The 26,111-nt window shown below is 46.0% G+C and overlaps 1 protein-coding gene across 1 annotated transcript in view; it reads left to right on the forward strand.

Annotated features, from left to right (window-relative positions):
* Nucleotides 1-26,111, forward strand: part of LOC149430853 (centromere protein I-like) — a gene marked incomplete at its 3' end in the record, with an annotated part of 50,926 nt that overhangs the window by 18,050 nt on the left and 6,765 nt on the right. Inside the window, exons 6-11 of the mRNA XM_089665991.1 lie at nt 8,084-8,172; nt 13,769-13,883; nt 15,685-15,749; nt 21,169-21,251; nt 23,575-23,707; nt 25,711-25,835. Of these exons, the coding sequence (XP_089522117.1) occupies nt 8,084-8,172; nt 13,769-13,883; nt 15,685-15,749; nt 21,169-21,251; nt 23,575-23,707; nt 25,711-25,835 (610 nt within the window). The remainder of the gene's footprint in view (nt 1-8,083; nt 8,173-13,768; nt 13,884-15,684; nt 15,750-21,168; nt 21,252-23,574; nt 23,708-25,710; nt 25,836-26,111) is intronic.

Raw genomic sequence — 26,111 nt, forward strand, 5'->3', positions numbered from 1 at the left:
CTCATCCTTCTCCTTCTCCTTCTTCTCATCCTTCTCCTTCTCCTTCTTCTCATCCTTTTCCTTCTCATCCTTCTCCTTCTCCTCATCCTTCTCCTTCTCCTTCTTCTCATCCTTCTCCTTCTCCTTCTTCTCATCCTTCTCCTTCTTCTCATCCTTCTCCTTCTCCTTCTTCTCATCCTTCTCCTTCTCCTTCTTCTCATCCTTCTCCTTCTCCATCTTCTCATCCTTCTCCTTTTCCTTCTTCTCATCCTTCTCCTTCTCATCCTTCTCCTTCTTCTCCTTCTTCTCATCCTTCTCCTTCTCCTTCTTCTCATCCTTCTCCTTCTTCTCATCCTTCTCCTTCTTCTCATCCTTCTCCTTCTCCTTCTTCTCATCCTTCTCCTTCTTCTCATCCTTCTTCTCATCCTTCTCCTTCTTCTCATCCTTCTCCTTCTCCTTCTTCTCATCCTTCTCCTTCTCCTTCTTCTCATCCTTCTCCTTCTTCTCATCCTTCTCCTTCTTCTCATCCTTCTCCTTCTTCTCATCCTTCTTCTCATCCTTCTCCTTCTTCTCATTCTTCTTCTCATCCTTCTCCTTCTTCTCATCCTTCTCCTTCTTCTCATCCTTCTCCTTCTCCTTCTTCTCATCCTTCTCCTTCTCCTTCTTCTCATCCTTCTCCTTCTCATCCTTCTCCTTCTCATCCTTCTCTTTCTTCTCATCCTTCTCCTTCTTCTCATCCTTCTCCTTCTCCTTCTTCTCATCCTTCTCCTTCTCCTTCTTCTCATCCTTCTCCTTCTCCTTCTTCTCATCCTTCTCCTTCTCCTTCTTCTCATCCTTCTCCTTCTCCTTCTTCTCATCCTTCTCCTTCTTCTCATCCTTCTCCTTCTTCTCATCCTTCTCCTTCTCCTTCTCTTTCCTCATCTCCAAGGGCATTTAAATTAAAGGTACAGTGTTCTGCACTAATTTAAAGGCTCTCTGAAGCCTAGAAACCCTTTTTATAAGTCATCTTCGTAGCGAAGAAATTCGCATCGAATCGAATTTCACACTGGAATTCGCCGAATCAGCCGAATCGAATTTTTGAAAAATTCGCTCATCTCTAATTATAAACTAATTTGGGTTTGTTTTTTTTTTACTAAAAAGATAACTGATTTTTGGACAAGATTTATGAAGAAAGCTTATTTGCAACATTTTATAAGAAAAACACTTTTTTTCAAAATTTTTGGAATTTTTCATTTATATAGCAAAAAAATTAAAATCCCAGCGGTGAATAAATACCACAGAAATAAAGTTTTATCTGTCTCAAAATAATGCTAAAAAAATGTAATATGGGTACAGTGTTGCATGACCGCGCAATTGTCATTCAAAGTGCGACAGCACTGAAAGCTGAAAATTGGCCTGGACTGGAAGGGGGTGAAAGTGTCCGGACTGGAAGTGGGGTGAAAGTGTCCGGACTGGAAGTGGGGTGAAAGTGTCCGGACTGGAAGTGGGGTGAAAGTGTCCGGACTGGAAGTGGGGGTGAAAGTGTCCGGACTGGAATTTGGGGTGAAAGAGTCCGGACTGGAAGTGGGGGTGAAAGTGTCCGGACTGGAAGTGGGGGTGAAAGTGTCCGGACTGGAAGTGGGGGTGAAAGTGTCCGGACTGGAAGTGGGGGTGAAAGTGTCCGGACTGGAAGTGGGGGTGAAAGCGTCCGGACTGGAAGTGGGGGTGAAAGCGTCCGGACTGGAAGTGGGGGTGAAAGCGTCCGGACTGGAAGTGGGGGTGAAAGCGTCCGGACTGGAAGTGGGGGTGAAAGCGTCCGGACTGGAAGTGGGGGTGAAAGCGTCCGGACTGGAAGTGGGGGTGAAAGCGTCCGGACTGGAAGTGGGGGTGAAAGCGTCCGGACTGGAAGTGGGGGTGAAAGCGTCCGGACTGGAAGTGGGGGTGAAAGCGTCCGGACTGGAAGTGGGGGGGGAAAGCGTCCGGACTGGAAGTGGGGGGGGAAAGCGTCCGGACTGGAAGTGGGGGGGGGAAAGCGTCCGGACTGGAAGTGGGGGGGGGAAAGCGTCCGGACTGGAAGTGGGGGGGGGGAAAGCGTCCGGACTGGAAGTGGGGGGGGAAAGCGTCCGGACTGGAAGTGGGGGGGGAAAGCGTCCGGACTGGAAGTGGGGGGGGAAAGCGTCCGGACTGGAAGTGGGGGGGGGGAAGCGTCCGGACTGGAAGTGGGGGGGGGGAAGCGTCCGGACTGGAAGTGGGGGGGGGGGGAAGCGTCCGGACTGGAAGTGGGGGGGGGGAAGCGTCCGGACTGGAAGTGGGGGGGGAAAGCGTCCGGACTGGAAGTGGGGGGGGAAAGCGTCCGGACTGGAAGTGGTTAAGGAATGTCTGGGGCTTTATGGCGACTTAAATGTTTAATATTTTTAACATTGCGTTGTTTATCTCCCCCTCCCCTCCCCCTCCTCTCTCCAGCATTGCACCGGGGACTAGCAGGGAGGAGAGAGACCTTGCAGTGTAATGAACACCAATTGGCTGCTCGTCAGGAAAGGGGAGTGTCCGGCTTATCCCTTTTGCTGCTCGAGTGGTCTTTTGCATTATTTGCACATGTTTGAAAAATGGTTTTAGGCCTGAAGATGACACAAAACCCCCCAAAACATTGTATATTTTCTGAAATCGGAGACCCTAGAGAATAAAATAGCGGTAGTTCCAATTTTTTTATGTCGCACGATATGATCACAAAGATCTAGGAAACGCAAAATGTCAGTAAAAAATACACTTCTGTTAATTTTAGGGCACATTTTATACTGCTCTATTCACACCGCACCCGCACCAAAAAGGTGCAGGTCCCTTTTCTTGGGTCCGCACTAGAATCTGATTGCATAGGTATTCACACCTCTGCGATATGATTCTGCACATCGCACCGCGTTTTGCGGACCGCTTTCGGGGTGTTGTTAGCTAAACATACACACCCGCAGCAGTTTGCATGTACGGGGCGCAATTCTGATGCACAAAAAGCAATAAAGTATAAACTTTTTTTGTAAAATATAAAAGATGAGGTTGCATCGAGTAAATGGATATCCAACGTGTCAAACCTTAAATTTGCACGCGCTCGTGAAACGGCAGCATACTTTAGTACCCTAGATTTTCTATAGGCAACACTTTTAAAGCCCCTTTATAGGTCATCAGTATAGTGCACGGGAATCTGTTGAACGGGGACCCAGAAGTGACGTCACATCACGTCCGGATCAGGAGAATGGGAGGGGAGCGGTTGTGTCCGCTCTCCTCCTCCCTCCCTATACCACATCCCTCGGCACCCCCCCAACCAGTCTCAGGCCCACAGATGGGCAAGCGGAGCCCGGGACATATCGTGGGGAAGATACTAACCCTGTGGGCTGTGTGGAAGCAATCGGGCAGCAGATTGCTTCCACCTGACTGGTGAGCCCTGCTAAGGGCAAAAAAAAAAAACCTACTTGCCCAGCGCCCGGAACTAAATGTCCCGGGTGATAGGAATTGGACATCTCTGTATTGGCAAGAGGTAATTCAATATATACAGGAGATTTGGGGATAACTATTCAAAAAGATCCGTGGGTGTGCCTGTTTTATAGGACAGCGATACCAGTAAAACAATATAAAAATAGTCTATTATACCATTTTAATTAGTGCTGCAAAAGGCTTAAGCCCCAAATTTTGGCAGGCATGGGACCGCCCCCCCCCCCCCCCCCTCCCCACAACAATGAGAGATTGGATGGAGGATTAAAGCGGAGCTCCAACCAAAAGGGGAAGTTCCGCTTTAACCCCTGTACACCGGCTGCACACAAATGTGCGGCCTCCCGGCGTCTGGGCCTAGACGCCGAGCGGCCGCACATTTGCGTTTAATGTAAGGTAAAACCTATGTGCTGAGAGCGCGCACCCTGTGCGCTCCCAGCACACATGTCCGGTACTCATGGAAAGGTCCCGGTCTGCTCTTTCGATTGGGACTTTTCCCGATCATGTGACCGCCGTGACGACGCTGGTCCCCCTTCACGCTGGCCGTACGCAAATATGTGTCCTCCCGGCGTCTGGGCCTAGACGCCGAGCGGCCGCACATTTGCGTTCTATTAAGAAAAAAAAAAAAAAAGGATGTGCTGAGAGCACGCGCCCTGCGCGCTCCCAGCACACATGTCCGGTACTCATGGAAAGGTCCCGGTCTGCTCTTTCGATCGGGACTTTTCCCGATCATGTGACCGCCGTGACGCGTCGTCACGGCGGTCACATGATCCCTAAACCACGGCCCGCCTCCCTGCGTCTGAAACTCTTAAAGGGCCAGGAGGCGCCGGCAGGAAGGGGTTAAGGACTGCTCCCCCGCTTCCCATTACGGATTGGCACCTTTTGGGGAGCTGGTACCCGAATTTGACAGGTACCCGCTCCCACTTCCGGTCCAAACGCTTAGGCGATCGGAAGCGGAAGGTGTCTTCCCTCCCTGTAGTCTTTTGGGACACGTGACAGGTCCCAGAAGACAACAGGACCATTCATGAAGCGCAGCACTACACGTGCATGCGCAGTGGGTACCCGGCTGTGAAGCCGCAAGCTGGGTGCCCACACTGAAGATGCCGGCCACCTGGAATGCAGGATGGCCGGTGAAACGGGATGCGGGGGACACACCGTGGGATTGTGGGACAGGTAAGTGGCTGTTTTTTAAAAGTCAGCTACAGTTTTTGTAGCTGCTGACTTTTTTTATTGTTTGACAGGGTGAGTGGAACTCGGCTTTAAGTACCGTATTTGCCGGCGTATAAGACGACTTTTTGACCCTTGAAAATCTTCTCAAAAGTCGGAGGTCGTCTTATACGCCGGTACACATGTTAGGGGGGCTGCGGCATTAAGTACAGGGGTTTGCAGGGGCTGACGTCTCTTACCTGGATCCAGTCCCACGACGATCCGGTCCAGGAAGTGCGGCGTCTCCTTCAGTTCGGCCACTGGATGTTCGTGCGGCTGCGCGGCTCCGCCTCCTCACCGGTGATTGGCCGCCAGAACTGTAGCTCAGGAAAGGCACACAGGCGGCCAATCACCGGCGAGGGGGCGGAGCCGAGCGGCCCCACGAAAATTGAGTGCCGGAGCAGCAGGTAAGTGCTCTGTGTAGAGGTGCTGCTGCAACCACATATGCTGGCTGCAGCAGCACCATACGAGAACAGGGTCAGCAAGTCTCAGTGGGAGGAATAGTGCCCCATCATTGGTGTCACTGATACCAATGATGGGGCACTATTCCTCCCACTGATACCAACGATGGGGCACTATTCCTCCCACTGACACCAACGATGGGGCACTATTCCTCCCCCCCACTGACACCAACGATGGGGCACTATTCCTCCCCCCCACTGACACCAACGATGGGGCACTATTCCCCCCCCCCACTGACACCAACGATGGGGCACTATTCCCCCCCCCCACTGACACCAACGATGGGGCACTATTTCCCCCCCCACTGACACCAACGATGGGGCACTATTCCTCCCCCCACTGACACCAATGATGGGGCACTATTCCACCCCTCACTGACACCAATGATGGGACACCATTCCTCCCACTGACACCAATGATGGGGCACTATTCCTCCCCCCACTGACACCAATGATGGGGCACTATTCCACCCCTCACTGACACCAATGATGGGACACCATTCCTCCCACTGACACCAATGATGGGACACCATTCCTCCCACTGACACCAATGATGGGACACCATTCCTCCCACTGACACCAATGATGGGACACCATTCCTCCCACTGACACCAATGATGGGACACCATTCCTCCCACTGACACCAATGATGGGACACCATTCCTCCCACTGACACCAATGATGGGACACCATTCCTCCCACTGACACCAATGATGGGACACCATTCCTCCCACTGACACCAATGATGGGACACCATTCCTCCCACTGACACCAATGATGGGACACCATTCCTCCCACTGACACCAATGATGGGACACCATTCCTCCCACTGACACCAATGATGGGACACCATTCCTCCCACTGACACCAATGATGGGACACCATTCCTCCCACTGACACCAATGATGGGACACCATTCCTCCCACTGACACCAATGATGGGGCACTATTCCACCCCTCACTGACACCAATGATGGGGCACCATTCCTCCCACTGACACCAATGATGGGGCACCATTCCTGCCACTGATACCAATGATGGGGCACCTATTCCCCCCACTGACGCCAATGATGGGGCACCATTCCTGCCACTGATACCAATGATGGGGCACTATTCCTCCCACTGATACCAATGATGGGGCACTATTCCTCCCACTGATACCAATGATGGGGCACTATTCCTCCCACTGATACCAATGATGGGGCACTATTCCCCCCACTGATACCAATGATGGGGCACTATTCCTCCCACTGACATCAATGATGGGGCACTATTCCTCCCACTGACATCAATGATGGGGCACTATTCCTCCCACTGACACCAATGATGGGGCACTATTCCTCCCACTGACACCAATGATGGGACACTATTCCTCCCACTGACACCAATGATGGGACACTATTCCTCCCACTGACATCAATGATGGGGCACTATTCCTCCCACTGACACCAATGATGGGGCACTATTCCTCCCACTGACACCAATGACGGGGCACTATTCCTCCCACTGATACCAATGACGGAGCACTATTCCTCCCACTGACATCAATGACGGGGCACTATTCCTCCCACTGACACCAATGATGAGGCACTATTCCTCCCACTGACATCAATGATGGGGCACTATTCCTCCCACTGACATCAATGATGGGGCACTATTCCTCCCACTGGTGTGCATTGGAAGAGGGGTAGTCTTATACGGCGAGTATAGCCCAAACACTACATTTTAGCAGGAAAAGTAGGGGGGTCGTCTTATACGCCGGCAAATACGGTATATAAATAATATGAAGGAGTAAGCCTGGGTTCACATACATGCGGTATGTCGCATGTGATTCGCACAGGAACCGCACCGCAATCCTGTGCAAATCACATTATTATTATACAGGACTTCTATAGCGCCGACAGTTTGCTCAGCGCTTTATATTATGGAGGGAGACAATACAGTAACAATACAGTTCAATACAAGAGAGATTAGAGGGCCCTGATCCTTGGAGCTTACAATCTAGGAGGGAGGGGATAGTGGTACAAGAAGTAATTAGCTGTGGGGGATGGAGTGGTAGGAGGAGTAGGGGATTCCAATATTAGCTGGGGTCGGGGTAGGCTTCCCTGAAGAGTGCGCCTAAAAGTGAGCAGAGTAGAAGATAGCCTGATAGCTTGGGGTAGGGAGTTCCAGAGGATGGGTGAAGCCCTTGAGAAATCCTGGAGACGAGCATGGGAGGAGGAGACCAGGGAACTAGAGAGTAAGAGGTCTTGCGAGGAGCGGAGAGTACGGTTTGGGTGATATTTAGAGAAAAGGTCGGTGATGTCATTAGTGGCAGTGTTATGATCACATGAAATTTGTGTGCGGGGCGATCGAAGCCGTACATTTTATATGGCTCTATTCGCACCGCACCCGAACCAAAAAGGTGCAGGACCCTTTTTTTTGGGTCCGCACTAGAATTGGATCGCATGGGCATTCACACCTATGCGATCCGATTCTGCACATCGCACCGCGTTTTTTGCCGACCGCTTTCGGGGTGTTGTTAACTAAACATAGACACCCACAGCAGTTTGCATGTACGGGGCACACTTCTGATGCGGTGCGGAATTCGCATAGAAAACTCTGCACATTCCGCACCGCAGCAGTGTGAACCCGGGTTTATACCACATTGAGGGAGATGGAATGGAGCAGGTGGTATGGTGTTTTTTTTTTGTTTTGTTTTTTAATCGTCTGAAAAATATCTCGAAATTATGGTGCCCCTAGTGGTGGAGTTTGAGAACTAAACCGAATAAATGGAAAGTTGTAGTGTGGGGAGAGAATATAGGGTTTTGACTGTGATTAGTAGACAGGTCAAGAAAGAACTATCTGGACGGGTAATTGTTGGGTATGTTTCCTGTGTGCTAGTTTTAGGATTCATTTTCAGTCCAAACATTTTATCGCGCTCAATGTTTTTTTATGTTTTTTTTGTGTTGTAATGTTTTTTTTTTTAAATTCTTAATCCAGAATGCGCCTGGTACAATGGAAAAAAACTGTCTAAAGAAGATGTAGCTTCCTTTCTGGATACTGTTGTGACTGCTCAAGAATTTCTCCAGGTATGCGGTGTTTTCTTTCCTTGTATATTCAATGAATGGTAAAGTGTATCTAAATTTAAAAAAAAAATTTAATTTTTTGCGGCTTACCAGTTCTTAGATGAGATGGCTGCATGAGTTTCTTTGTTTTCTGGCTTTTTGTTTCATTTGGTGATCCTGCCAGTAACACGTTTCCTGTCCTAGGGTGACAACACTTATTCTGCTACTGTATCTATGGAGGGAGCCATGGTTGTCACCCAGGCTTGACATTAACCCCTTCATGCTGGCGCCTCCCGGCCCTTTAACCTCTTGCCGTCCGCCTGCTGTTTATAAACGGCAGGGCGGTGGCACTCCAGGGGCGGGTTGTTGTTCATAAACGGCACCCGCCATTTCTAGCTGTGCGCGCTCCTTGGGAGCGCACAGCACCGCGATCCGGTGCCCGCTGTGTCCTCCAGACTTGTGACATCATTGCTTACTACGTGTGAAATCTGTGAATGATCACAGAGGTCACATGGTACAAGGCTATTCACAACAGCCTGGTACCATGTGACAAGGTGTGACCAATCACAGCTCACTCAGTATTTCTCAATGGCTACAAGAATGCAGACAGAGAGAAAGAGAAATGATTGCTTTTACATCCTATATGGGTGTAAAAGCAATCACTGTAAAAAAAAAAAAAAATCTTCATCACCCCCCACAAGTAGTACAGTGTCACCATGGTGACACTGTACTGCTAGGGTGACAGTATGTAAAAAAAAAAAAAAACATAAAGAATATAAAAAAATAAAAATGTAAAAAAAATGTTAAAAAATTATAATTTTTGGTTATAAACTAATTTGGCTTATTATTTTATTTTTAATTTTTTTTACTAAAAATATAACGGAATAAATTTTGGTCAAGATTTATGATGAAAGATTATTTATTTGCAAAATTTTATAAGAAACACTTTTTTAAAAAACTTTTGGACATTTTCATTTACATAGCAAAAAAAAATAAAAATCCCAGCGGTGAATAAATACCACCAAAATAAAGCTTTATCTGTCTCAAAACAATGGTAAAAAATTCATATGGGTACAGTATTGCATGACCGCGCAATTGTCATTCAAAGTGTGATAGCGCTGAAAATTGGCCTGGGGGGGAAGGGGGTGACAGTGTCTGGACTGGAAGTGGTTAAGGGTTTCAGAAGCTGAGGGGCGGGGCAAAGTTCAGGGTCATGTGACGGCGTGTCACGGCGGTCACATGAACGGGAAAGGTCCCGATCGAAAGAGGAGATCAGGACCTTTCCGTGAGTATCGGACGTGTGTGCTGGGAGCGCGCAGGGCGCCTGTTCTCAGCACATATGTCTTTTTTTTAATAGAACGCAAATGTGCGGCCACCCGGCGTCTAGGCCCAGACACCGGGAGGACGCACATTTGCGTACGGCCAGCGTGAAGAGGTTAAAAATAAACAGTTACAACACCTCCTGCACTCAGGGACCCTGACCAGTGGAGGGCCGATGGATCAGTAGTATAAAAAGTATAAAGATGTATGGAAGTTCGTCCCAAACCGATGAAAGGCTGTGCAGCTCCAACACAAAGCTGGGGAAGCTTGATACAAACTGTAGTGAAGAACAAAAACCTTGCGCATGACCTCCGTAAACAGTAAATTTATTGATTTAGGAGATCTACTCACAAGAATAGTAATAAAACAGGCATATGAAATCCAAAAGCGCAGCCTACGATAAGGAGATGCATGCGAATCCCATCCGAAGGGGAAATTCTCAGAATGACGCTGATGCGTTTCTAGGGGGGGGGGGGGGGGTTGGGTGTCCCTTCTTCATCAGAGCTCTGTTTTTGTTCTTCACTACAGTTTGACATTAGTAACGCCTGTGTTTTTTTGTTGTTTTTTTTTGTGTTCATTTCCATTTCATGGGGAGCTGGGGGATTCTGCAAAAACAAACAAAACAGAGGACACTCTGGCCTAGTGCATTATCCTTTAACAAAAAAAACAAAAACTAAAAAGAAATGAAAAATAATACAAAGAAAAGTGTCACAAGTAGTACGAAAGAGCCATATTTTATGGATAATACACTAGTACAGTGCGTCGTCCTGTTTTTTGTTTTTTTTTTTTTCTTTTCATTGCAGTATCTCTACTATAGACTTCTCCCAGTTTTGTGAGGGCAGCAAGGCGAGAGAGCCAGGATATGATTGCAGCCTACTGACATTTTTTTCGGGCCCACTTCCCAAGCGCAGGAGTATTAACGCTTTTCAGAGTGGGGGGATTAGTAGTTTACAGAAGGAAAATAACCATGTTGGTGATCTTAACTCGCCTCATAGGAAACGACAAGCGCACCACATTTCTGGCCTCCTCACTTGTGCGCACTCCCTGGGAGTGCGCAGCACCGCGATCCGGTGCCCGCTGGGACACAGTGGAACACCGATCATCGTACGGGACCTCTGTGTGAGGTCCCGATCATGTGATCACTGATTGGCCAATCAGTGATCACATGAAGAGTAGTAAGCAAGATGTCACTTCTGACATCATTGCTTACTACGTGTGGAATCTGTGAATGATCACAGAGGTCGCATGGTACAGGGCTATTCACAACAGTCTTGTACCATGTGACAAGCTGTGACCAATCACAGCTCGCACAACATTCTCAATGGCTGCAAGAATACAGCCAGAGAGAAGGAGAAATTATTGCTTTTACAGCCTTTATGGGTGTAAAAGCAATCGGTGTAAAGAAAAAAAAAAAATCTTCTTCACCCACCCCACAAGTAGTACAGTGTCACAATATTTATGGACCTGACTGTAGTTGTTGGAGTCAAAGTCACTTAAATCCCTTTTCTTCCCCATTCTGATGCTTGGTTTGAACTTCAGCAAGTCGTCTTTACCAGGTCTAGATGCCTAAATGCGTTGAGTTTCTGCCATGTGATTGGCTGATTAGCAATTTGTGTTACCAAGCAATTGAACAGGTAGACCTAATAAAATGGCCGGTGAGTGTGCATATACTGCATTTACACAGTCCAAACAATCAATATAGAAGATGACATAAATTGTAACAGATGTTATACAAATGTGTGTTAATTATGGACTTGAACCTAGCATTGATGTTTATGCATATACAAGGAATTTTTTTTTTTTTTTTTTCTCGTGTGGGATGTCAAGTACATGTATAGTGGACAGGTACGTGTTGTATGATGGACTGTCAATAATCACAGCAAGGCACTATCCTGGCTTGTCACAAGTTTGACGGTGGATAGAGGTGTGATGTGTCTGGACTGTATAGCTGGGGATATCCATGGTAACATACCCTTTAGTGAACTTCAGGTAGAGGTTAGGTTGGGTTCTGAATTTACAAATGTCTACCAAGCTCAGCCCTGAGGTTAGAATATCTGGGCCTGATCCTAGATACCGTCCAGGCAAGAGTGATCCTCCCTCTGAACAAATGTCTTGTGCTGAGGACTTGGGTGGACTTGCTTAGGATGCTGACAAATCTCTTGATTCAACTTTGCATGGGAGTTCATTGAGGCAGTACCCTTTGCCCAATTTCATTCTAGGCCCCTCCAATGGAATGTCTTGGTGGTATGGGACAGAAGTGCTATTACTCTCCAGTACGAGGTCTTTGGATTGGTGGATCTCCTCACAGGTGCTGCAAATGGGAAAAATTATTTCTTCTATCTTGGATGGTCCTGAGGATGAATGCCAGCCTGGTGGACTTGGGTGGAGTTCTGGACAATCAGTCGGTCCAGGGAACTTGGTCACCATAGGAGAGGTTCTTGTCCACCAACATCTTGGAATTGAAGGCGATTCGCCTTTCCTTACTATGTTGGTCAGTGCAGCTAAAGGGCCTTCCTGTGAGGGTTCGGTCAGACAGTGCCATATCAGAGGCATACATAAACCGTGAAGAAGGCACCAGAAGTTGGGTGGCCCAGGAAGAAGTGGATCTCATCTTGTTTTGGAAAGAACTCCATGTTTCTGCGCTGTCTATATTCCAGGCATGGAAAACTGGCAGGCAGATTTTCTCAGCTGTCAACTGTCTCTCAAGGAGTGGGCTTGTGGTGGCTCATAATGGAGGAGCTCTTCCAGCGGTGGTAAACCCATCCAGGATATTCCATAGTCCTGACTGTTATTTTCTGGTTGCCATTACTTTGGCTTGCAGAGTTTTTTGGAATTGGCTGTTCGCTTTTATTATTTTATAAGAAGTTGTTCCTGGTGCTCCCATCTTGACAAGGTGGTTTCATGACCTCAGCTGTCCTTATTACCCTAGGTCAGGGGTGGGCAACTGTGGCCCTCCAGCTGTTGTAGAACTAAAAGGGCCCATGAGGCATTGCAAAACTGACAGTTACAAGCATGACTCCCAAAGGCAGAGGCATGATGGGACTTGTAGTTCACCAACAGCTGGAGGGCCACAGTTGCCCACCCCTGCCCTAGGTAGTTTCCTCATTCCATCTCAACCAGAACATTGTATTGTCCTCTTTCTGTCCTAAACCTCAGGTGCTGGGGACAAGACTTTTCACACTTGGAATGTAGTTTGCTATCAGATGTTACCTGAAGTCAACTGCTGATATTCTTCCATCTAAATCCTTTTTTTTTTTTTTTGTGCTTCCTGAAGACCAAAGTAAAGGTCACGCAGCTTCCAAATGCACCATTTCTCGTTGGATTCGGCAGCTTATTTCTCCAGCTTGTGGTCTAAAGGGCAAAGTTCCACCATTTTTGGTGACCGCTCATTCTATTAGGAGCGCCAGTGCCTCCCGGGCTATATGTCATTTAGATTTCAGTAGCTTAAGTTTGCAAAGCTGCTACCTTGTCGTCGGTTCATACCAGGGGCGGACTGACCATTTGGAAACTTGGGCACTGCCCGAGGGCCCGGGGTCAGTAGGGGGCCCCATGAGATGCCCTTGGTACCTTTTTCATAGACTTTTTTGAGTTTGGGAAAGGACACAGGGGTTCCATGATCCCCTATTGCCCGGGGGCCCCATGAGTTGTCAGTCCGCCCCTGGTTCATACTAACGCGACGTTTGACCAAGCAGGTGTTAAAGCCGTTGAGGTTGCTTCTTTCGGTTGGTGAGCTTTGCAGTCTTTCGTGAGACCCCAACCTGTTTTGGTTTGTTTGGGACCAGTTGGCTTGTTGCCGTGATGCCTTCCCCTCATATTCAGGGGTTTGGGACATTCCTATCATAACACCTAATGAAGATCCTCTATGTCTCGCAATGTACGATATAGAAAATGTGATTTTATGTATTTATTTATTTTTTTTAACTTGTGAAATCCTTTTCTTAGATTTCATCATGGGGGCACAGAGATCCTGCACCTCTGTCTTGTGGTTTATGACTTGCTATAAAAGCTGAAGCCTTGCCTAACGGAGGGGGACTTGTCTAGATGGGGGTCTTCCTGCTTCCTTTTTTTTTTTGCCAGTGTCCAGTTGCTTGAAAATGACAGCATAACCCTTATGGTAATGGCTATGAGGATGCTGTGTGTCCTGTGATGTGCTCCAAGAAAATGATTGTTACAAGTAAAATCCCATTTTCCTACATTTTCAGACGTGTTTCATGACTGAAGTTCTTATGTGTTCATTGATTCATTTTGGGTAAGACATAAGCATACCATGACCATAATCTAACCTTTGTGTCTTACTCAGGATGGGCTTTCAGGAACTGAAGAATTCCTTTTCAAGTGCCTTCCACATTGGAATGGTTGTCACCGCTCCCAGATATTGGGTCTGATTAGCCAGATTCCTCTTCATGCCTTTTCAGGTAAATAAGGGAAAGATTTAAATTGGAGCATTAATCAGCTTCCTTCCTAGCAGTGACCCGGCAGCTCAGATCACCTGTCCTCCCTCCCAGCATTGGTTTAGCAGCTCAGTTCTTGTGTGTGATGTCATACCCTATGCTCTCCTTTCCTGCCTGCTCTTATCCCTCCACACTCCTTTTCTGCACATTCTGCCTGCTGTCATTCCCTCCACATTCCTATCCTAAATATACTGCCTGCTGTTATGTCCTATACATTTCTCTGCTGCACATACTGCCCACCATCATTGCCCCCACATTCCACTATCACACATACTGCCTGCTGTCATACCCTCTGCACTCCTCCTGTACCTGCTGGCCGCTGTCATACCCTCTGCACTCCTCCTGTACCTGCTGGCCGCTGTCATACCCTCTGCACTCCTCCTGTACCTGCTGGCCGCTGTCATACCCTCTGCACTCCTCCTGTACATACTTCTCACTGTCATACCCTCCACACTCCTCTCCTGTACATACCGCCCTCTGTCATACCCTCCCCATTGCTCTCCTGTACATACTGCTCACTGTCATACCCACCACACTCCTCTCCTGTACATACTGCTTACTGTCATACCCTCCACACTCCTCTCCTGTACATACTGCTCACTGTCATACCCTCCACACTCCTCTCCTGTACATACTTCTCACTGTCATACCCTCCACACTCCTCTCCTGTACATACTGCTTACTGTCATACCCTCCACACTCCTCTCCTGTACATACTGCTTACTGTCATACCCTCCACACTCCTCTCCTGTACATACTGCTTACTGTCATACCCTCCACACTCCTCTCCTGTACATATTGCTTACTGTCATACCCTCCACACTCCTCTCCTGTACATACCGCCCACTGTCATACCCTCCACACTCCTCTCCTGTACATACCGCCCACTGTCATACCCTCCACACTCCTCTCCTGTACATATTGCTTACTGTCATACCCTCCACACTCCTCTCCTGTACATACCGCCCGCTGTCATACCCTCCCCATTGCTCTCCTGTACATACCGCCCGCTGTCATACCCTCCCCATTGCTCTCCTGTACATACTGCCCTCTGTCATACCCTCCACACTCCTCTCCTGTTCATACCACCCACTGTCATACCCTCCTCTCCTGTATATACTGCCCACTGTCATACCCTCCACGCTCCTCTCCTGTACATACCGCCCGCTGTCATACCCTCCACGCTCCTCTCCTGTACATACCGCCCGCTGTCATACCCTCCACGCTCCTCTCCTGTACATACCGCCCGCTGTCATACCCTCCACGCTCCTCTCCTGTACATACCGCCCGCTGTCATACCCTCCACGCTCCTCTCCTGTACATACCGCCCGCTGTCATACCCTCCACACTCCTCTCCTGTACATACCGCCCGCTGTCATACCCTCCACGCTCCTCTCCTGTACATACTGCCCGCTGTCATACCCTCCACGCTCCTCTCCTGTACATACTGCCCGCTGTCATACCCTCCACGCTCCTCTCCTGTACATACTGCCCTCTGTCATACCCTCCACGCTCCTCTCCTGTACATACCAAGATTTTTCCATCATGGTAATTTCCCCAGCCTTGTGAGTTCTGGAATAGATGCCGGTCAGATTACAAATTTAAATATAACTCCAAATCACTATAACTTCTTTTTAAATACATTTATTAAGTAGGCAGTGAGAGTTTGTGAGAAGCTGAAGGAATGTCGTCTGTTTATGTACATAATTTATATTCCGTGACTTCATCCAACATGCTGAACCCGCTCTGCTGTTTTACATTCCAGAAATTGAAAGGCTCCTGTATGAAACCTTGACACAGATGTTTATTCCATCATCTTTGTGGTTTAAAGTGAGTTTTATAAAGCTTTTTCTATGAAATATTCCTTTTCTGGGCAGATTGTAGTGTGACTAAACCTGTACTTCAGCTTGTTTAAAAATCACTATTTAGAGGCGACATTTAAGAACATCTTACAGGTTGTACCTGTTTTTAGGGTGCAATATGTTCCTAATCACCCGGCTCCCGCCCCCGTCCTGTGACAGCATGCAGGGATTCCTGTCCCCCCGCAGATGCGGTCACATTTAACATTGGCGCTACTGTCAGGGGCTTTGCCTGCACAGCTGCATCGCTCATTCACAGAGATCAGTAAATGAAAGTACTACAAGTCCTATCTGCCATCACAGCAAACGAACTTGTAGTTTTCGTTGGACTACAAGAGCACTGATCAGCGCACTCATACAGGGGAGAGAACTGTGTTGTTTACATACATTTCTCTCCCTCCGTCGGTAATGCTCGGCGATCACTGGGTGCCAGCGAGTAATAACCGGCCGGGACCCAGTGACTGACAGCCGAGGCCGCGAATAGCGACGCGGGTAGGGCGCGCATGCGCACCCTGCCAGGAGAATAAAAAACACACACACACACACACACACACACACACACACACACACACACACACACATATATATATATATATATATATATATATATATATATATATATATATATATATATATATATATATATATATATATATATACACGTACATATGTGTTTTTTATTCTCCTGGTAGGGTGCGCATGCGCACATACATATGTATGTATATATGTATGTATGTATGTGTATATATATATATATATATATATATATATATATATATATATATATATATATATATATATATATATATATATGTGTTTTTTAGGAGAATAAAAAATATGTATGTGCACATGCGCACCCTACCAGGAGAATAAAAAACACATATATGTGTGTATATGTATATATGTGTGTGTGTATATATATATATATATATATTTGTTTTTTATTCTCCTGGTAGGGTGCGCATGTATATAAACACATATATATATATATATATATATATATATATATATATACATATACACACACATACATATGTATGTGCGCATGCGCACCCTACCAGGAGAAATAAAAAACACATGTACGTGTGTGTATGTGTGTGTATGTGTGTGTATATATATATATATATATAATGTATATGTGTTTTTTATTCTCCTGGTAGGGTGCGCATGCGCGCCCTACCCGCATCGCTATTCGCAGCCTCGGCTGTCAATCACTGGGTCCCGGACGGTTATTACTCGCTGGCACCCAGTGATCGCCGAGCATTACTGACGGAGGGAGAGAAATGTATGTAAACAATACAGTTCTCTCCCCTGTCAGCTCCTGCACACTGTTTGCATGCTTTTTATTAGCACTGATCACTTGTATTTGTGTCACTGGGGATGTCAGTGACACAAAGTCAGTTCCCCTCCGTATCAGAATGCCCGCCGCAGTCCCACTATAAGTCGCTGATCGGCGTCATTACTAGTTAAAAAAAAAAAGAAAGAAAATCCCACTATATATACCGCCATTTGTAAACTCTATAACTTTCACGTAAACCAAATAATTTACATGTATTGGGATTATTTATTTTTTTTTTTTTTTCTTTTTATAGCAAAGACCTATATTTTGGTGGAAATTTGATTTTTTTTTAAAAATTTTACTGGACACGTTTAATAGCAAAAAGTCAAAAATCGTGTGGTTTTTTTTTTTTTTTTCTTTTTTTATAGTTCAGAAAAGAAAAAACGCACAGTAAAATCAAATTTTATTTATTATTTATTTCAGGTACTTGTATAACGCTGTCAATTTACGCAGCGCTTTACATATATATTGTACATTCACATCAGTCCCTAACCCTCAAGGGGGGTACAATCTAAGGTCCCTAACTCACATTCATACATACAGTTGTGACCAAAATTATTCAACCCCCACTGAAATTGAGTGTTTTGGCCAGTTTGACATTGCTTTTGATCATTCAGTCATCTTGCTTACATTTACATTAAAGAGGCACTTGTAGGTCAGACAAATATAACATAACAGTTATAATGAAATAACCACAAATGTCTTTTCTGTGCTCACAGCATTATCAGTTTTATTCAACCCCCAAGTGACATTCAATCTTAGTACTTAGTACAGCATCCTTTTACAGTTATAACAGCTTTTAAACGTGAAGCATAGCTTGACACAAGTGTCTTGCAGCGATCTACGGGTATCTTCGCCCATTCTTCATGGGCAAAGGCCTCCAGTTCAGTCACATTCTTAGGCTTGCGCACTGCAACTGCTTTCTTTAAGTCCCACCAGAGGTTCTCAATCGGATTTAAGTCTGGTGACTGCGATGGCCACTCCAAAATGTTCCAGCCTTTCCTCTGCAACCATGCTCTAGTGGACTTGGAGGTATGCTTGGGATCATTGTCCTGTTGAAAGGTCCAACGTCTCCCAAGCCTCAGGTGTGTGACGGACTGCATCACGTTTCCATCCAATATCTCCTGGTACTGAAGAGAATTCATGGTACCTTGCACACGCTGAAGCTTCCCTGTACCTGCAGAAGCAAAACAGCCCCAAAGCATGATTGACCCTCCACCATGCTTCACAGTAGGCAAGGTGTTCTTTTCATCATAGGCCTTGTTCTTCCTCCTCCAAACATAGCGTTGATCCATGGGCCCAAACAGTTCTAATTTTGTTTCATCAGTCCACAGAACACTATCCCACAACTTTTGTGGTTTGTCCACATGGCTTTTGGCATACTGCAGTCGACTCTTCTTATTCTTTGGAGACAGCAAGGGGGTACGCCTGGGAGTTCTGGCACGGAGGCCTTCATTACGCAGTGTGCGTCTTATTGTCTGGGCTGAAACTTCTGTACCCACATCTGACAAATCTTTTCTCAGTTCCTCAGCAGTCACACGGGGACTTCTCTCCACTCTACGCTTCAGGTAGCGCACAGCAGTCGAAGTCAGCATCTTCTTTCTGCCACGACCAGGTAGCGTTTCAACAGTGCCCTTTGCCTTGAATTTGCGAATGATGCTTCCTAAGGTGTCTCTTGGTATGTTTAACATCTTTGCAATCTTCTTATAGCCATTGCCCTTCCTGTGAAGAGAAATCACCTCTTCTCTTGTCTTCCTGGACCATTCTCTTGCCTTCACCATGTTTGTAACCACACCAGTAAATGTCTAGAAGGAGCTGAGTATCACAGTCATTTTAAAGCTGCCTAATTGGTGCTTATTATGCTTGATTGCTGCTCGGTGACATCCACAGGTGTTTTCAATACCTGATGGAAAGCACCTGTATGAACCTCTGTTCTTCAGAGTGGTAGTCTTTAAGGGGTTGAATAATTGTGGCAATGAAGAAACCACATAAGAACCATTTACTACTGTATTACATAAACAATTGATGTCATTTTAGTTGCATTTGGGTAGTTACAACGTCCTTGTAGGATTTGATTCTGAATACAATTCCAAATGTACACTATAGTCCCTAAACCCCTTTACAGCATTGGGGGTTGAATAATTTTGGTCACAACTGTACACATACTAGGGCCAATTTAGACAGGAGACAATTCACCTACCAGCATGTCTTTGGAGTGTGGGAGGAAACCGGAGTACCCAGAGGAAACCCACGCAAGCACAGGGAGAACATGCAAACTCCAGGCAGGAGGCGCCATGGTCGGGAATCGAACCCAAGACCCAATTACTGCAAGGCAGATGTGCTAACCACTAAGCCACTGTGCCGCCCGCAAAAAGCTCTATTATTTGGGGGGGGGGGGGGGGGGAGAAGATGTAAATTTAACCACTTCAATACCGTGCAATTTTACACCTTCCTGCTCAGGCCATTTTTCAGGTTTCAGCGCTCTCACACTTTGGGTACAATATTGTATGACCGCGCAATTGTCATTCAAACTAAAATTTTATCATTTTCTTCACACAACTAGAGCTTTCTTTTGGTGGTATTTAATCACCGCTGGGGTTTTTATTTTTTGCTAAATTAACAAAAAAAGACAAAATTTTGAAAAAAACGCACGTTTTTCTTTGTTTCTGTTATAAAAGTTTGCAAATAATTGTTCTTCATAAATTTAGGCCGAGATGTATTCTGCTACATGTCTTTGGTGGAAATAACCCAAATTAGGATGTATTATTTAGTTTGTAGGAAAGTTATAGAGTTCACAAACTATGGTATAGATCTGAATATTGATCAATCCTGAAGTACTGACAGACAATCTAATTTCTTGAGGTCCAAGAATGTCAGGACAGTACAGATATCCCCCAAATGTCAGGACGGTACAGATATCCCCCAAATGTCAGGACGGTACAGATATCCCCCAAATGTCAGGACAGTACAGATATCCCCCCAAATGTCAGGACTGTACAGATATCCCCCAAATGTCAGGACTGTACAGATATCCCCCAAATGTCAGGACTGTACAGATATCCCCCAAATGTCAGAACAGTACAGATATCCCCCAAATGTCAGGACAGTACAGATATCCCCCAAATGTCAGGACTGTACAGATATCCCCCAAATGTCAGGACTGTACAGATATCCCCCAAATGTCAGGACAGTACAGATATCCCCCCAAATGTCAGGACGGTACAGATATCCCCCAAATGACAGGACAGATATCCCCCAAATGACCCCTTTTTGCAAAGTAGACAGTCCGACGTACTTCATAAGAGCCATGGCGAGTTTTTTGAAGTTGTATTTTTTTTGTCATTTTTCGTAAAAAATGAAAAAATTAAAAAAATTAGTTTCACTATTTTTTTTTTTTTTTTTTACATATTGTCACCAGTGCAGTACAGCGTCATCATATAACTGGCATGGCGGTGATCAGGGACACTGACTGGTGACAGTATGGGGAAAAAAAAAACTATATATATATATAATTTTTTTTTTTTTTTTATGGCGTCCACCCGGAACGCTGATGACATTTGCCGGCCGCCATTCGGCCATAGGGCGGGCGGCAAATGGTTAATTTGGGTGCAGCGTTGCATGACCGCGCAATTGTCAGTTAATGTAATTCAAAAAATGGCCTGGTCAGGAAGGGGGGTAAATCCTCTGGAGGGCAAGGGGTTAAATTACTCTGTTGCTGATTTAAAAAAGAAAAAAACAAAAGCAGTAAACCAAGTGTGTTTATGCTTACCTGTTTTGCCATCTGTACCCTAAATTTTTTTTTTTTTTTTTTTTTTTTTTTTTTGTCTTCCAAAGCAAAATCAACATGCAGCACATTTTGTGTGAGTCTTCTGCCTGCTTCCCCGGCTGCGACCTCTTCCTTCCCATGATATCATTAGTGTTTCAAAGGGACATGGGGGGCGGGGGTAGCGAAGGCACCCAACACAGTAAACGTGAATAAGGAAGGTGCAAAATGAATGATTTCTAAAAAAAAAAGTTTATGAAGCCTGAATGTTTTTTGTTTTTATTACAGGTCGATGTGCTTAAGAGTCTGAAGAATCTGCTGAAAATCTGGATGATCAAGCATTCGGTCTTCATAGAAAATGTTGAAAATAAGTAAGAAATAACCCAAATAATATGCTCTCTGCACACCTAAATGTGTTTTTTATACTTTCAGAGCTGCTTTGTTATATCTAGGTTTTCTAAAACATTGTGCTGATTTAACAACCGCAGCATCTGCACTGGTGCTTTTCAGTGGACCTGAATGTAAAAAGAAAAAATTTGCTATTCTATAGCAGATAGATTTCCTCCTGAAAAATAGCTGTACACTTCCTGTGCCTATTGTGACCGTTGTTCCTGCCCACTGACGCCAGCGTTGGACCGTTGTTCCTGCCCACTGACGCCAGCGTTGGACCGTTGTTCCTGCCCACTGACGCCAGCGTTGGACCGTTGTTCCTGCCCACTGACGCCAGCGTTGGACCGTTGTTCCTCGCCCACGGGCGCCGGCGGCGGACCGTTGTTCCTCGCCCACGGGCGCCGGCGGCGGACCGTTGTTCCTCGCCCACGGGCGCCAAGGGCGGACCGTTGTTCCTCGCCCACGGGCGCCAAGGGCGGACCGTTGTTCCTCGCCCACGGGCGCCAAGGGCGGACCGTTGTTCCTCGCCCACGGGCGCCGGCGGCGGACCGTTGTTCCTCGCCCACGGGCGCCAAGGGCGGACCGTTGTTCCTCGCCCACGGGCGCCAAGGGCGGACCGTTGTTCCTCGCCCACGGGCGCCAAGGGCGGACCGTTGTGCCTCGCCCACGGGCGCCAAGGGCGGACCGTTGTTCCTCGCCCACTGGCGCCAAGACATTTTCTACTTTCATGGGCCACAGTTCGGACCCCCCTAAAGTGTGAAACACAGTAAACCGGCCCTTTGGTTAGAAAGTTTGGAGACCCCTGATCTAAGGTACTGCTGCCTCGGACTGCTAGTCTCAGATTTAGAGAGAGATATCGTGATGTCACTACCGCTTCTGCTTTATCAGTCATGTGAATCTGCACTTCCTCCACCCCTTCTGCTGCTTCTTTACCATTACCCCAGCACTTGTCAGGTCATCGGAGAGACAGCTCTGACATTGGGAAGCAAAGCCCCGCTCCTCCACCAGGAAGGCCAACTCCACCAAGGGAGACAGCGCAGAACGGGGTGTGGTAAGACCATAATGGGAATAGGATCAGCTGCAGGGATCCGCCAACAGGCCGTACTAATGACTACCCCTTTGTCCTCTTCATGCCATTTCTGGACACTGCTGCCATAGTACAGATTCTCTTTAAAACGTCAATCCATTGTACCCAAGATTTAGAGAAAGATTTAGGAACTGAAAAACAACCAAAGGAGCTTCCGATACCTCTGGGTATATGCCCTGCCTCTAGGCTCTCGAACAACCTCTGTCCTTTCTCTTAGCAAGGCAATGGCTAATGCAGCTGCCAATCTCAGTCCTTTAGCGATTCAATATACAAAAACCTGAAAACATTCGTTAGGTTTTTCTCTTCAGGTGTTTTTGCTGAGTAGGTAAGAGTCCATCATCGGGACCTTGTATCGGAAGGCTCACGCCAAAACCATAATGATTTCTGGTCATGCAAAATTTCATATGCCTGGTTGGGTACTATCAACTGGGAACAAGATGGAGCAGTCTGCCTTTTATGTACTGGATCAGAAGTCACTACCTGCAGAAACATTAGAACACTCATGTAACGGAACCGGACCCAGACTGCACTTGGGGACTTCCGTTAGATGATCGCTTCCCCGTCAGAACACCGACAACAGACACCACCGCTGACCATACGAGACTAGGCGACACCAGTCTTGAAGTAAAACCAGGAAATAGACTACTGTATTTTAACACAGATACAAGATCTATACATTCAAGGGAACAACCCCCGCCCCCTTTCTGCAAAATTACACAGGGTGGGGCAATCTACCTTTTTATTAACGAGACACACCAACAGACAGTCCCATCAGGGGAGAGGGCTGCTGGTGACGCCCCCCCCCCCCCCACCAAGCCAATACACAAACACATACATCCCATAATAGTTTGCTCCCAAGCAAGACACACAATAGAACAATGGGATGCAACCACTCAGCATTAAACAATCCACAACCCCCCACCCCAATCTTAGGGGTACAGGGTGATCTGTCCTAACAGGCACAGGGTGACTTACACATAATAGGGATATGGGGAGCTGAGACAGGGGTCTCCCCACCTCTCCAAAGTGAGCTGGGTTCCATGGGCTCCCCACCCAAAGTGACTCCCGTCACAACTCATGTACTTGTTGGACATACTTGCCCTGTGTTTACATATGTCTTTGTGACACCATTGCAGACCATTTTCATAGGCAACACTGATAGGTCAAGGGCCCAGTCTAAACTTTGACATTTTTTTATATTTTTGCGTCTCACACAGAAATGACACCATGTCTGGGTTGATGACTTCAGTTGAAAATATGATTCAGTTTACCGGACGTTTATGTACTGTGGGCTTGCAGATGCATAACAGTTCTCTCCTTCTGCAGTCTGTCCTGGACTTCTATACATTGGTAAGAAATGTACCTTTTTACTTTCAGCGACTGCTTGTTGTATGTTATAATATATTCCATATTAAATCTGAACTAATCCCACCAATTTAAAGCCCAACTCTGTGCAAAAAATCGTGGGCTGTGCCCCACACTGCATGGGTTTTGTTTTCTAGGGGAGAGGAGAGCGGAGATATACTGACCTGATCCTCCAGTCTTTACAGCACAAGACCGGCCTGATACCCCCGTGCTCCAGCGGTCTTGAATAGTGGACTTTTCCTGTCTTCATCACACCCAGATTAGGTGCCATAGACCAGGAACAGTCCACCACTGGACCGTAGGGGAATGCGGTTTACTGGAGAATCGAAGGATCGAGTGAGGTATGAGCTTTCTGCTCACCCCTAGACAAAACAAGCAGTTGGCCCTGTGCAGTGCGGGCCCAGCCCAGAGGTGGGCTTTTGTTTCCCATATCGGTTAAATTATTCAAGACATGCCGTGAATTATCTGTTACATTTATTGGTGCGCTTATTATTATTATTCAGGCTTTATATATCGCCAACAGTCTGCGCAGCGCTTTACAAAATGAAGGCCGACATTACAGTTACAATACAATTTGGTACAAGAGGAAACCGAGGGCCCGGCTCGTTAGAGCAGTGCTTATGTGGGCTCTCACTTGAACTGTCAAGCCATCAATTGGCTGGTGTTCTAGCTGACCACGTGTGCAGCACCATGGCAGCTTCAGATCAAACGGGGGCTAAGATGGTAATTTCCTTGCTTCTTAACCACCTCCCGTCCGGCCGTTGTATATAAACGGCCGGATGGTGGCACTGCAGGGTCGGGTGGCCGTTTATAAACTCCCTGGGAGCGCGCAGCACCGCGATCCGGTGCCCGCTGTGTCCTCCGGACACAGTGAAACACCAATCGTCGGACGGGACCTCTGTACGAGCTCCTGATTATGTGATTACTGATTGGCCAATCAGTGATCACATGCAAAGTAGTAAGCAAGATGGCACTTGTGACATCATTGCTTACTACGTGTGAAATCTGTGAATGATCACAGAGGTCACATGGTACAAGGCTATTCACAACAGCCTTGTACCATATGACAAGCTGTGACCAATCACTCAGTAGTTCTCAATGGCTGCAAGAATGCAGACCGAGAGAGAAATGATTGCTTATACATCCTATATGGGTGTAAAAGCAATCCGTGTAAAAAAAAAAAAAAAAATCTTCATCACCCCCCACAAGTAGTACAGTGTCACTATGGTGACCCTGTACTGCTAGGGTGACGGTATGTGGTGAAAAAAAAAAAAAAAAAAGTTTAAAAATTAAAAAGTTCAAATCAAATGATCCTGTCAGTCAGGTTCCCCCTCGTGACCCATGTCTCCTATCTTCTCACCATTCAAGAGACGCATGATGTTTTTTTTTTTTTTTTTTTTTTTTTTTTTTTTTTCGCCTATACACCAAAAGAGACTTTTAATTTATTTATATATAAATGTATGTGTGTGTATATGTATGTATATGTGTGTGTGTATATGTATGTGTGTGTATATATATATGTGTGTGTGTGTGTGTATATATATATATATATATATATATATATATATATATATATATATATATATATATATATATATATATATATGTGTGTGTATTATTATTATTATTAATGTAATAATTATAATATTTATAATGTGTATATAATAAATATATATATTTATATAATATTATAAATTGTAATAATGTGCATATTAGTAATGTACACATATAATACCTTCGCTTGTTCTCCAATTGCCCCTCCCATTACCAAATGTGTGCAGGGAAGTTTAGAGTAACATACGTCAACCCAGGAGAGAATTTGGCACTAGTGTTGGGGGAGAAAGGTGGAGTACGGCTTTAAGACATTTCAGATTAAAAAGAAGGTACATTTGTAGGTAGTTTCTAAACATTATTTGATTTTCTTTTAATTTCAGGATTACTTTTATACACTCAAAATGACAGACTGACTTTTTTTTTTTTTTATACAGGTTTCTGATTTATATGTATGTTTTTCTTTACCTCTGATCGTCCTTCCTCCTGCTGGAGTGTTCTATCCGGCTCTTCTTTGCAAAGACTGTGTGAACCTTAACCAGATCTGTTACATTATGTACAGGTAAGGATTCTGAATTAGAAATGTTCTTCTGCACCACATGTATATGTATGCCAAAAGCAGGCGCACTCCACCATTATGGGCGCCTGTTAAAAAACTGAATTTAAAGCGAAACGTCAGTTTCATTTTATGTCCTCCTCCCTGTCCTGTAACACTTTTGGGCATTTTTTTTGAGGGGAAGCCAGATACCTAGTTTTGTTAGGTACCCTCTCCCGCTTCTGGTCAGAATTGCCTAGGTCCCAAGAGGTTGTGATGATATTCACGTAGTGCAGTGCAAAG

This window comes from Staurois parvus, unplaced genomic scaffold, assembly GCF_062004578.1.
Source record: "Staurois parvus isolate SC_StPar_1 unplaced genomic scaffold, SC_StPar_1.0 ptg002457l, whole genome shotgun sequence".
NCBI lineage: Eukaryota > Metazoa > Chordata > Amphibia > Anura > Ranidae > Staurois > Staurois parvus.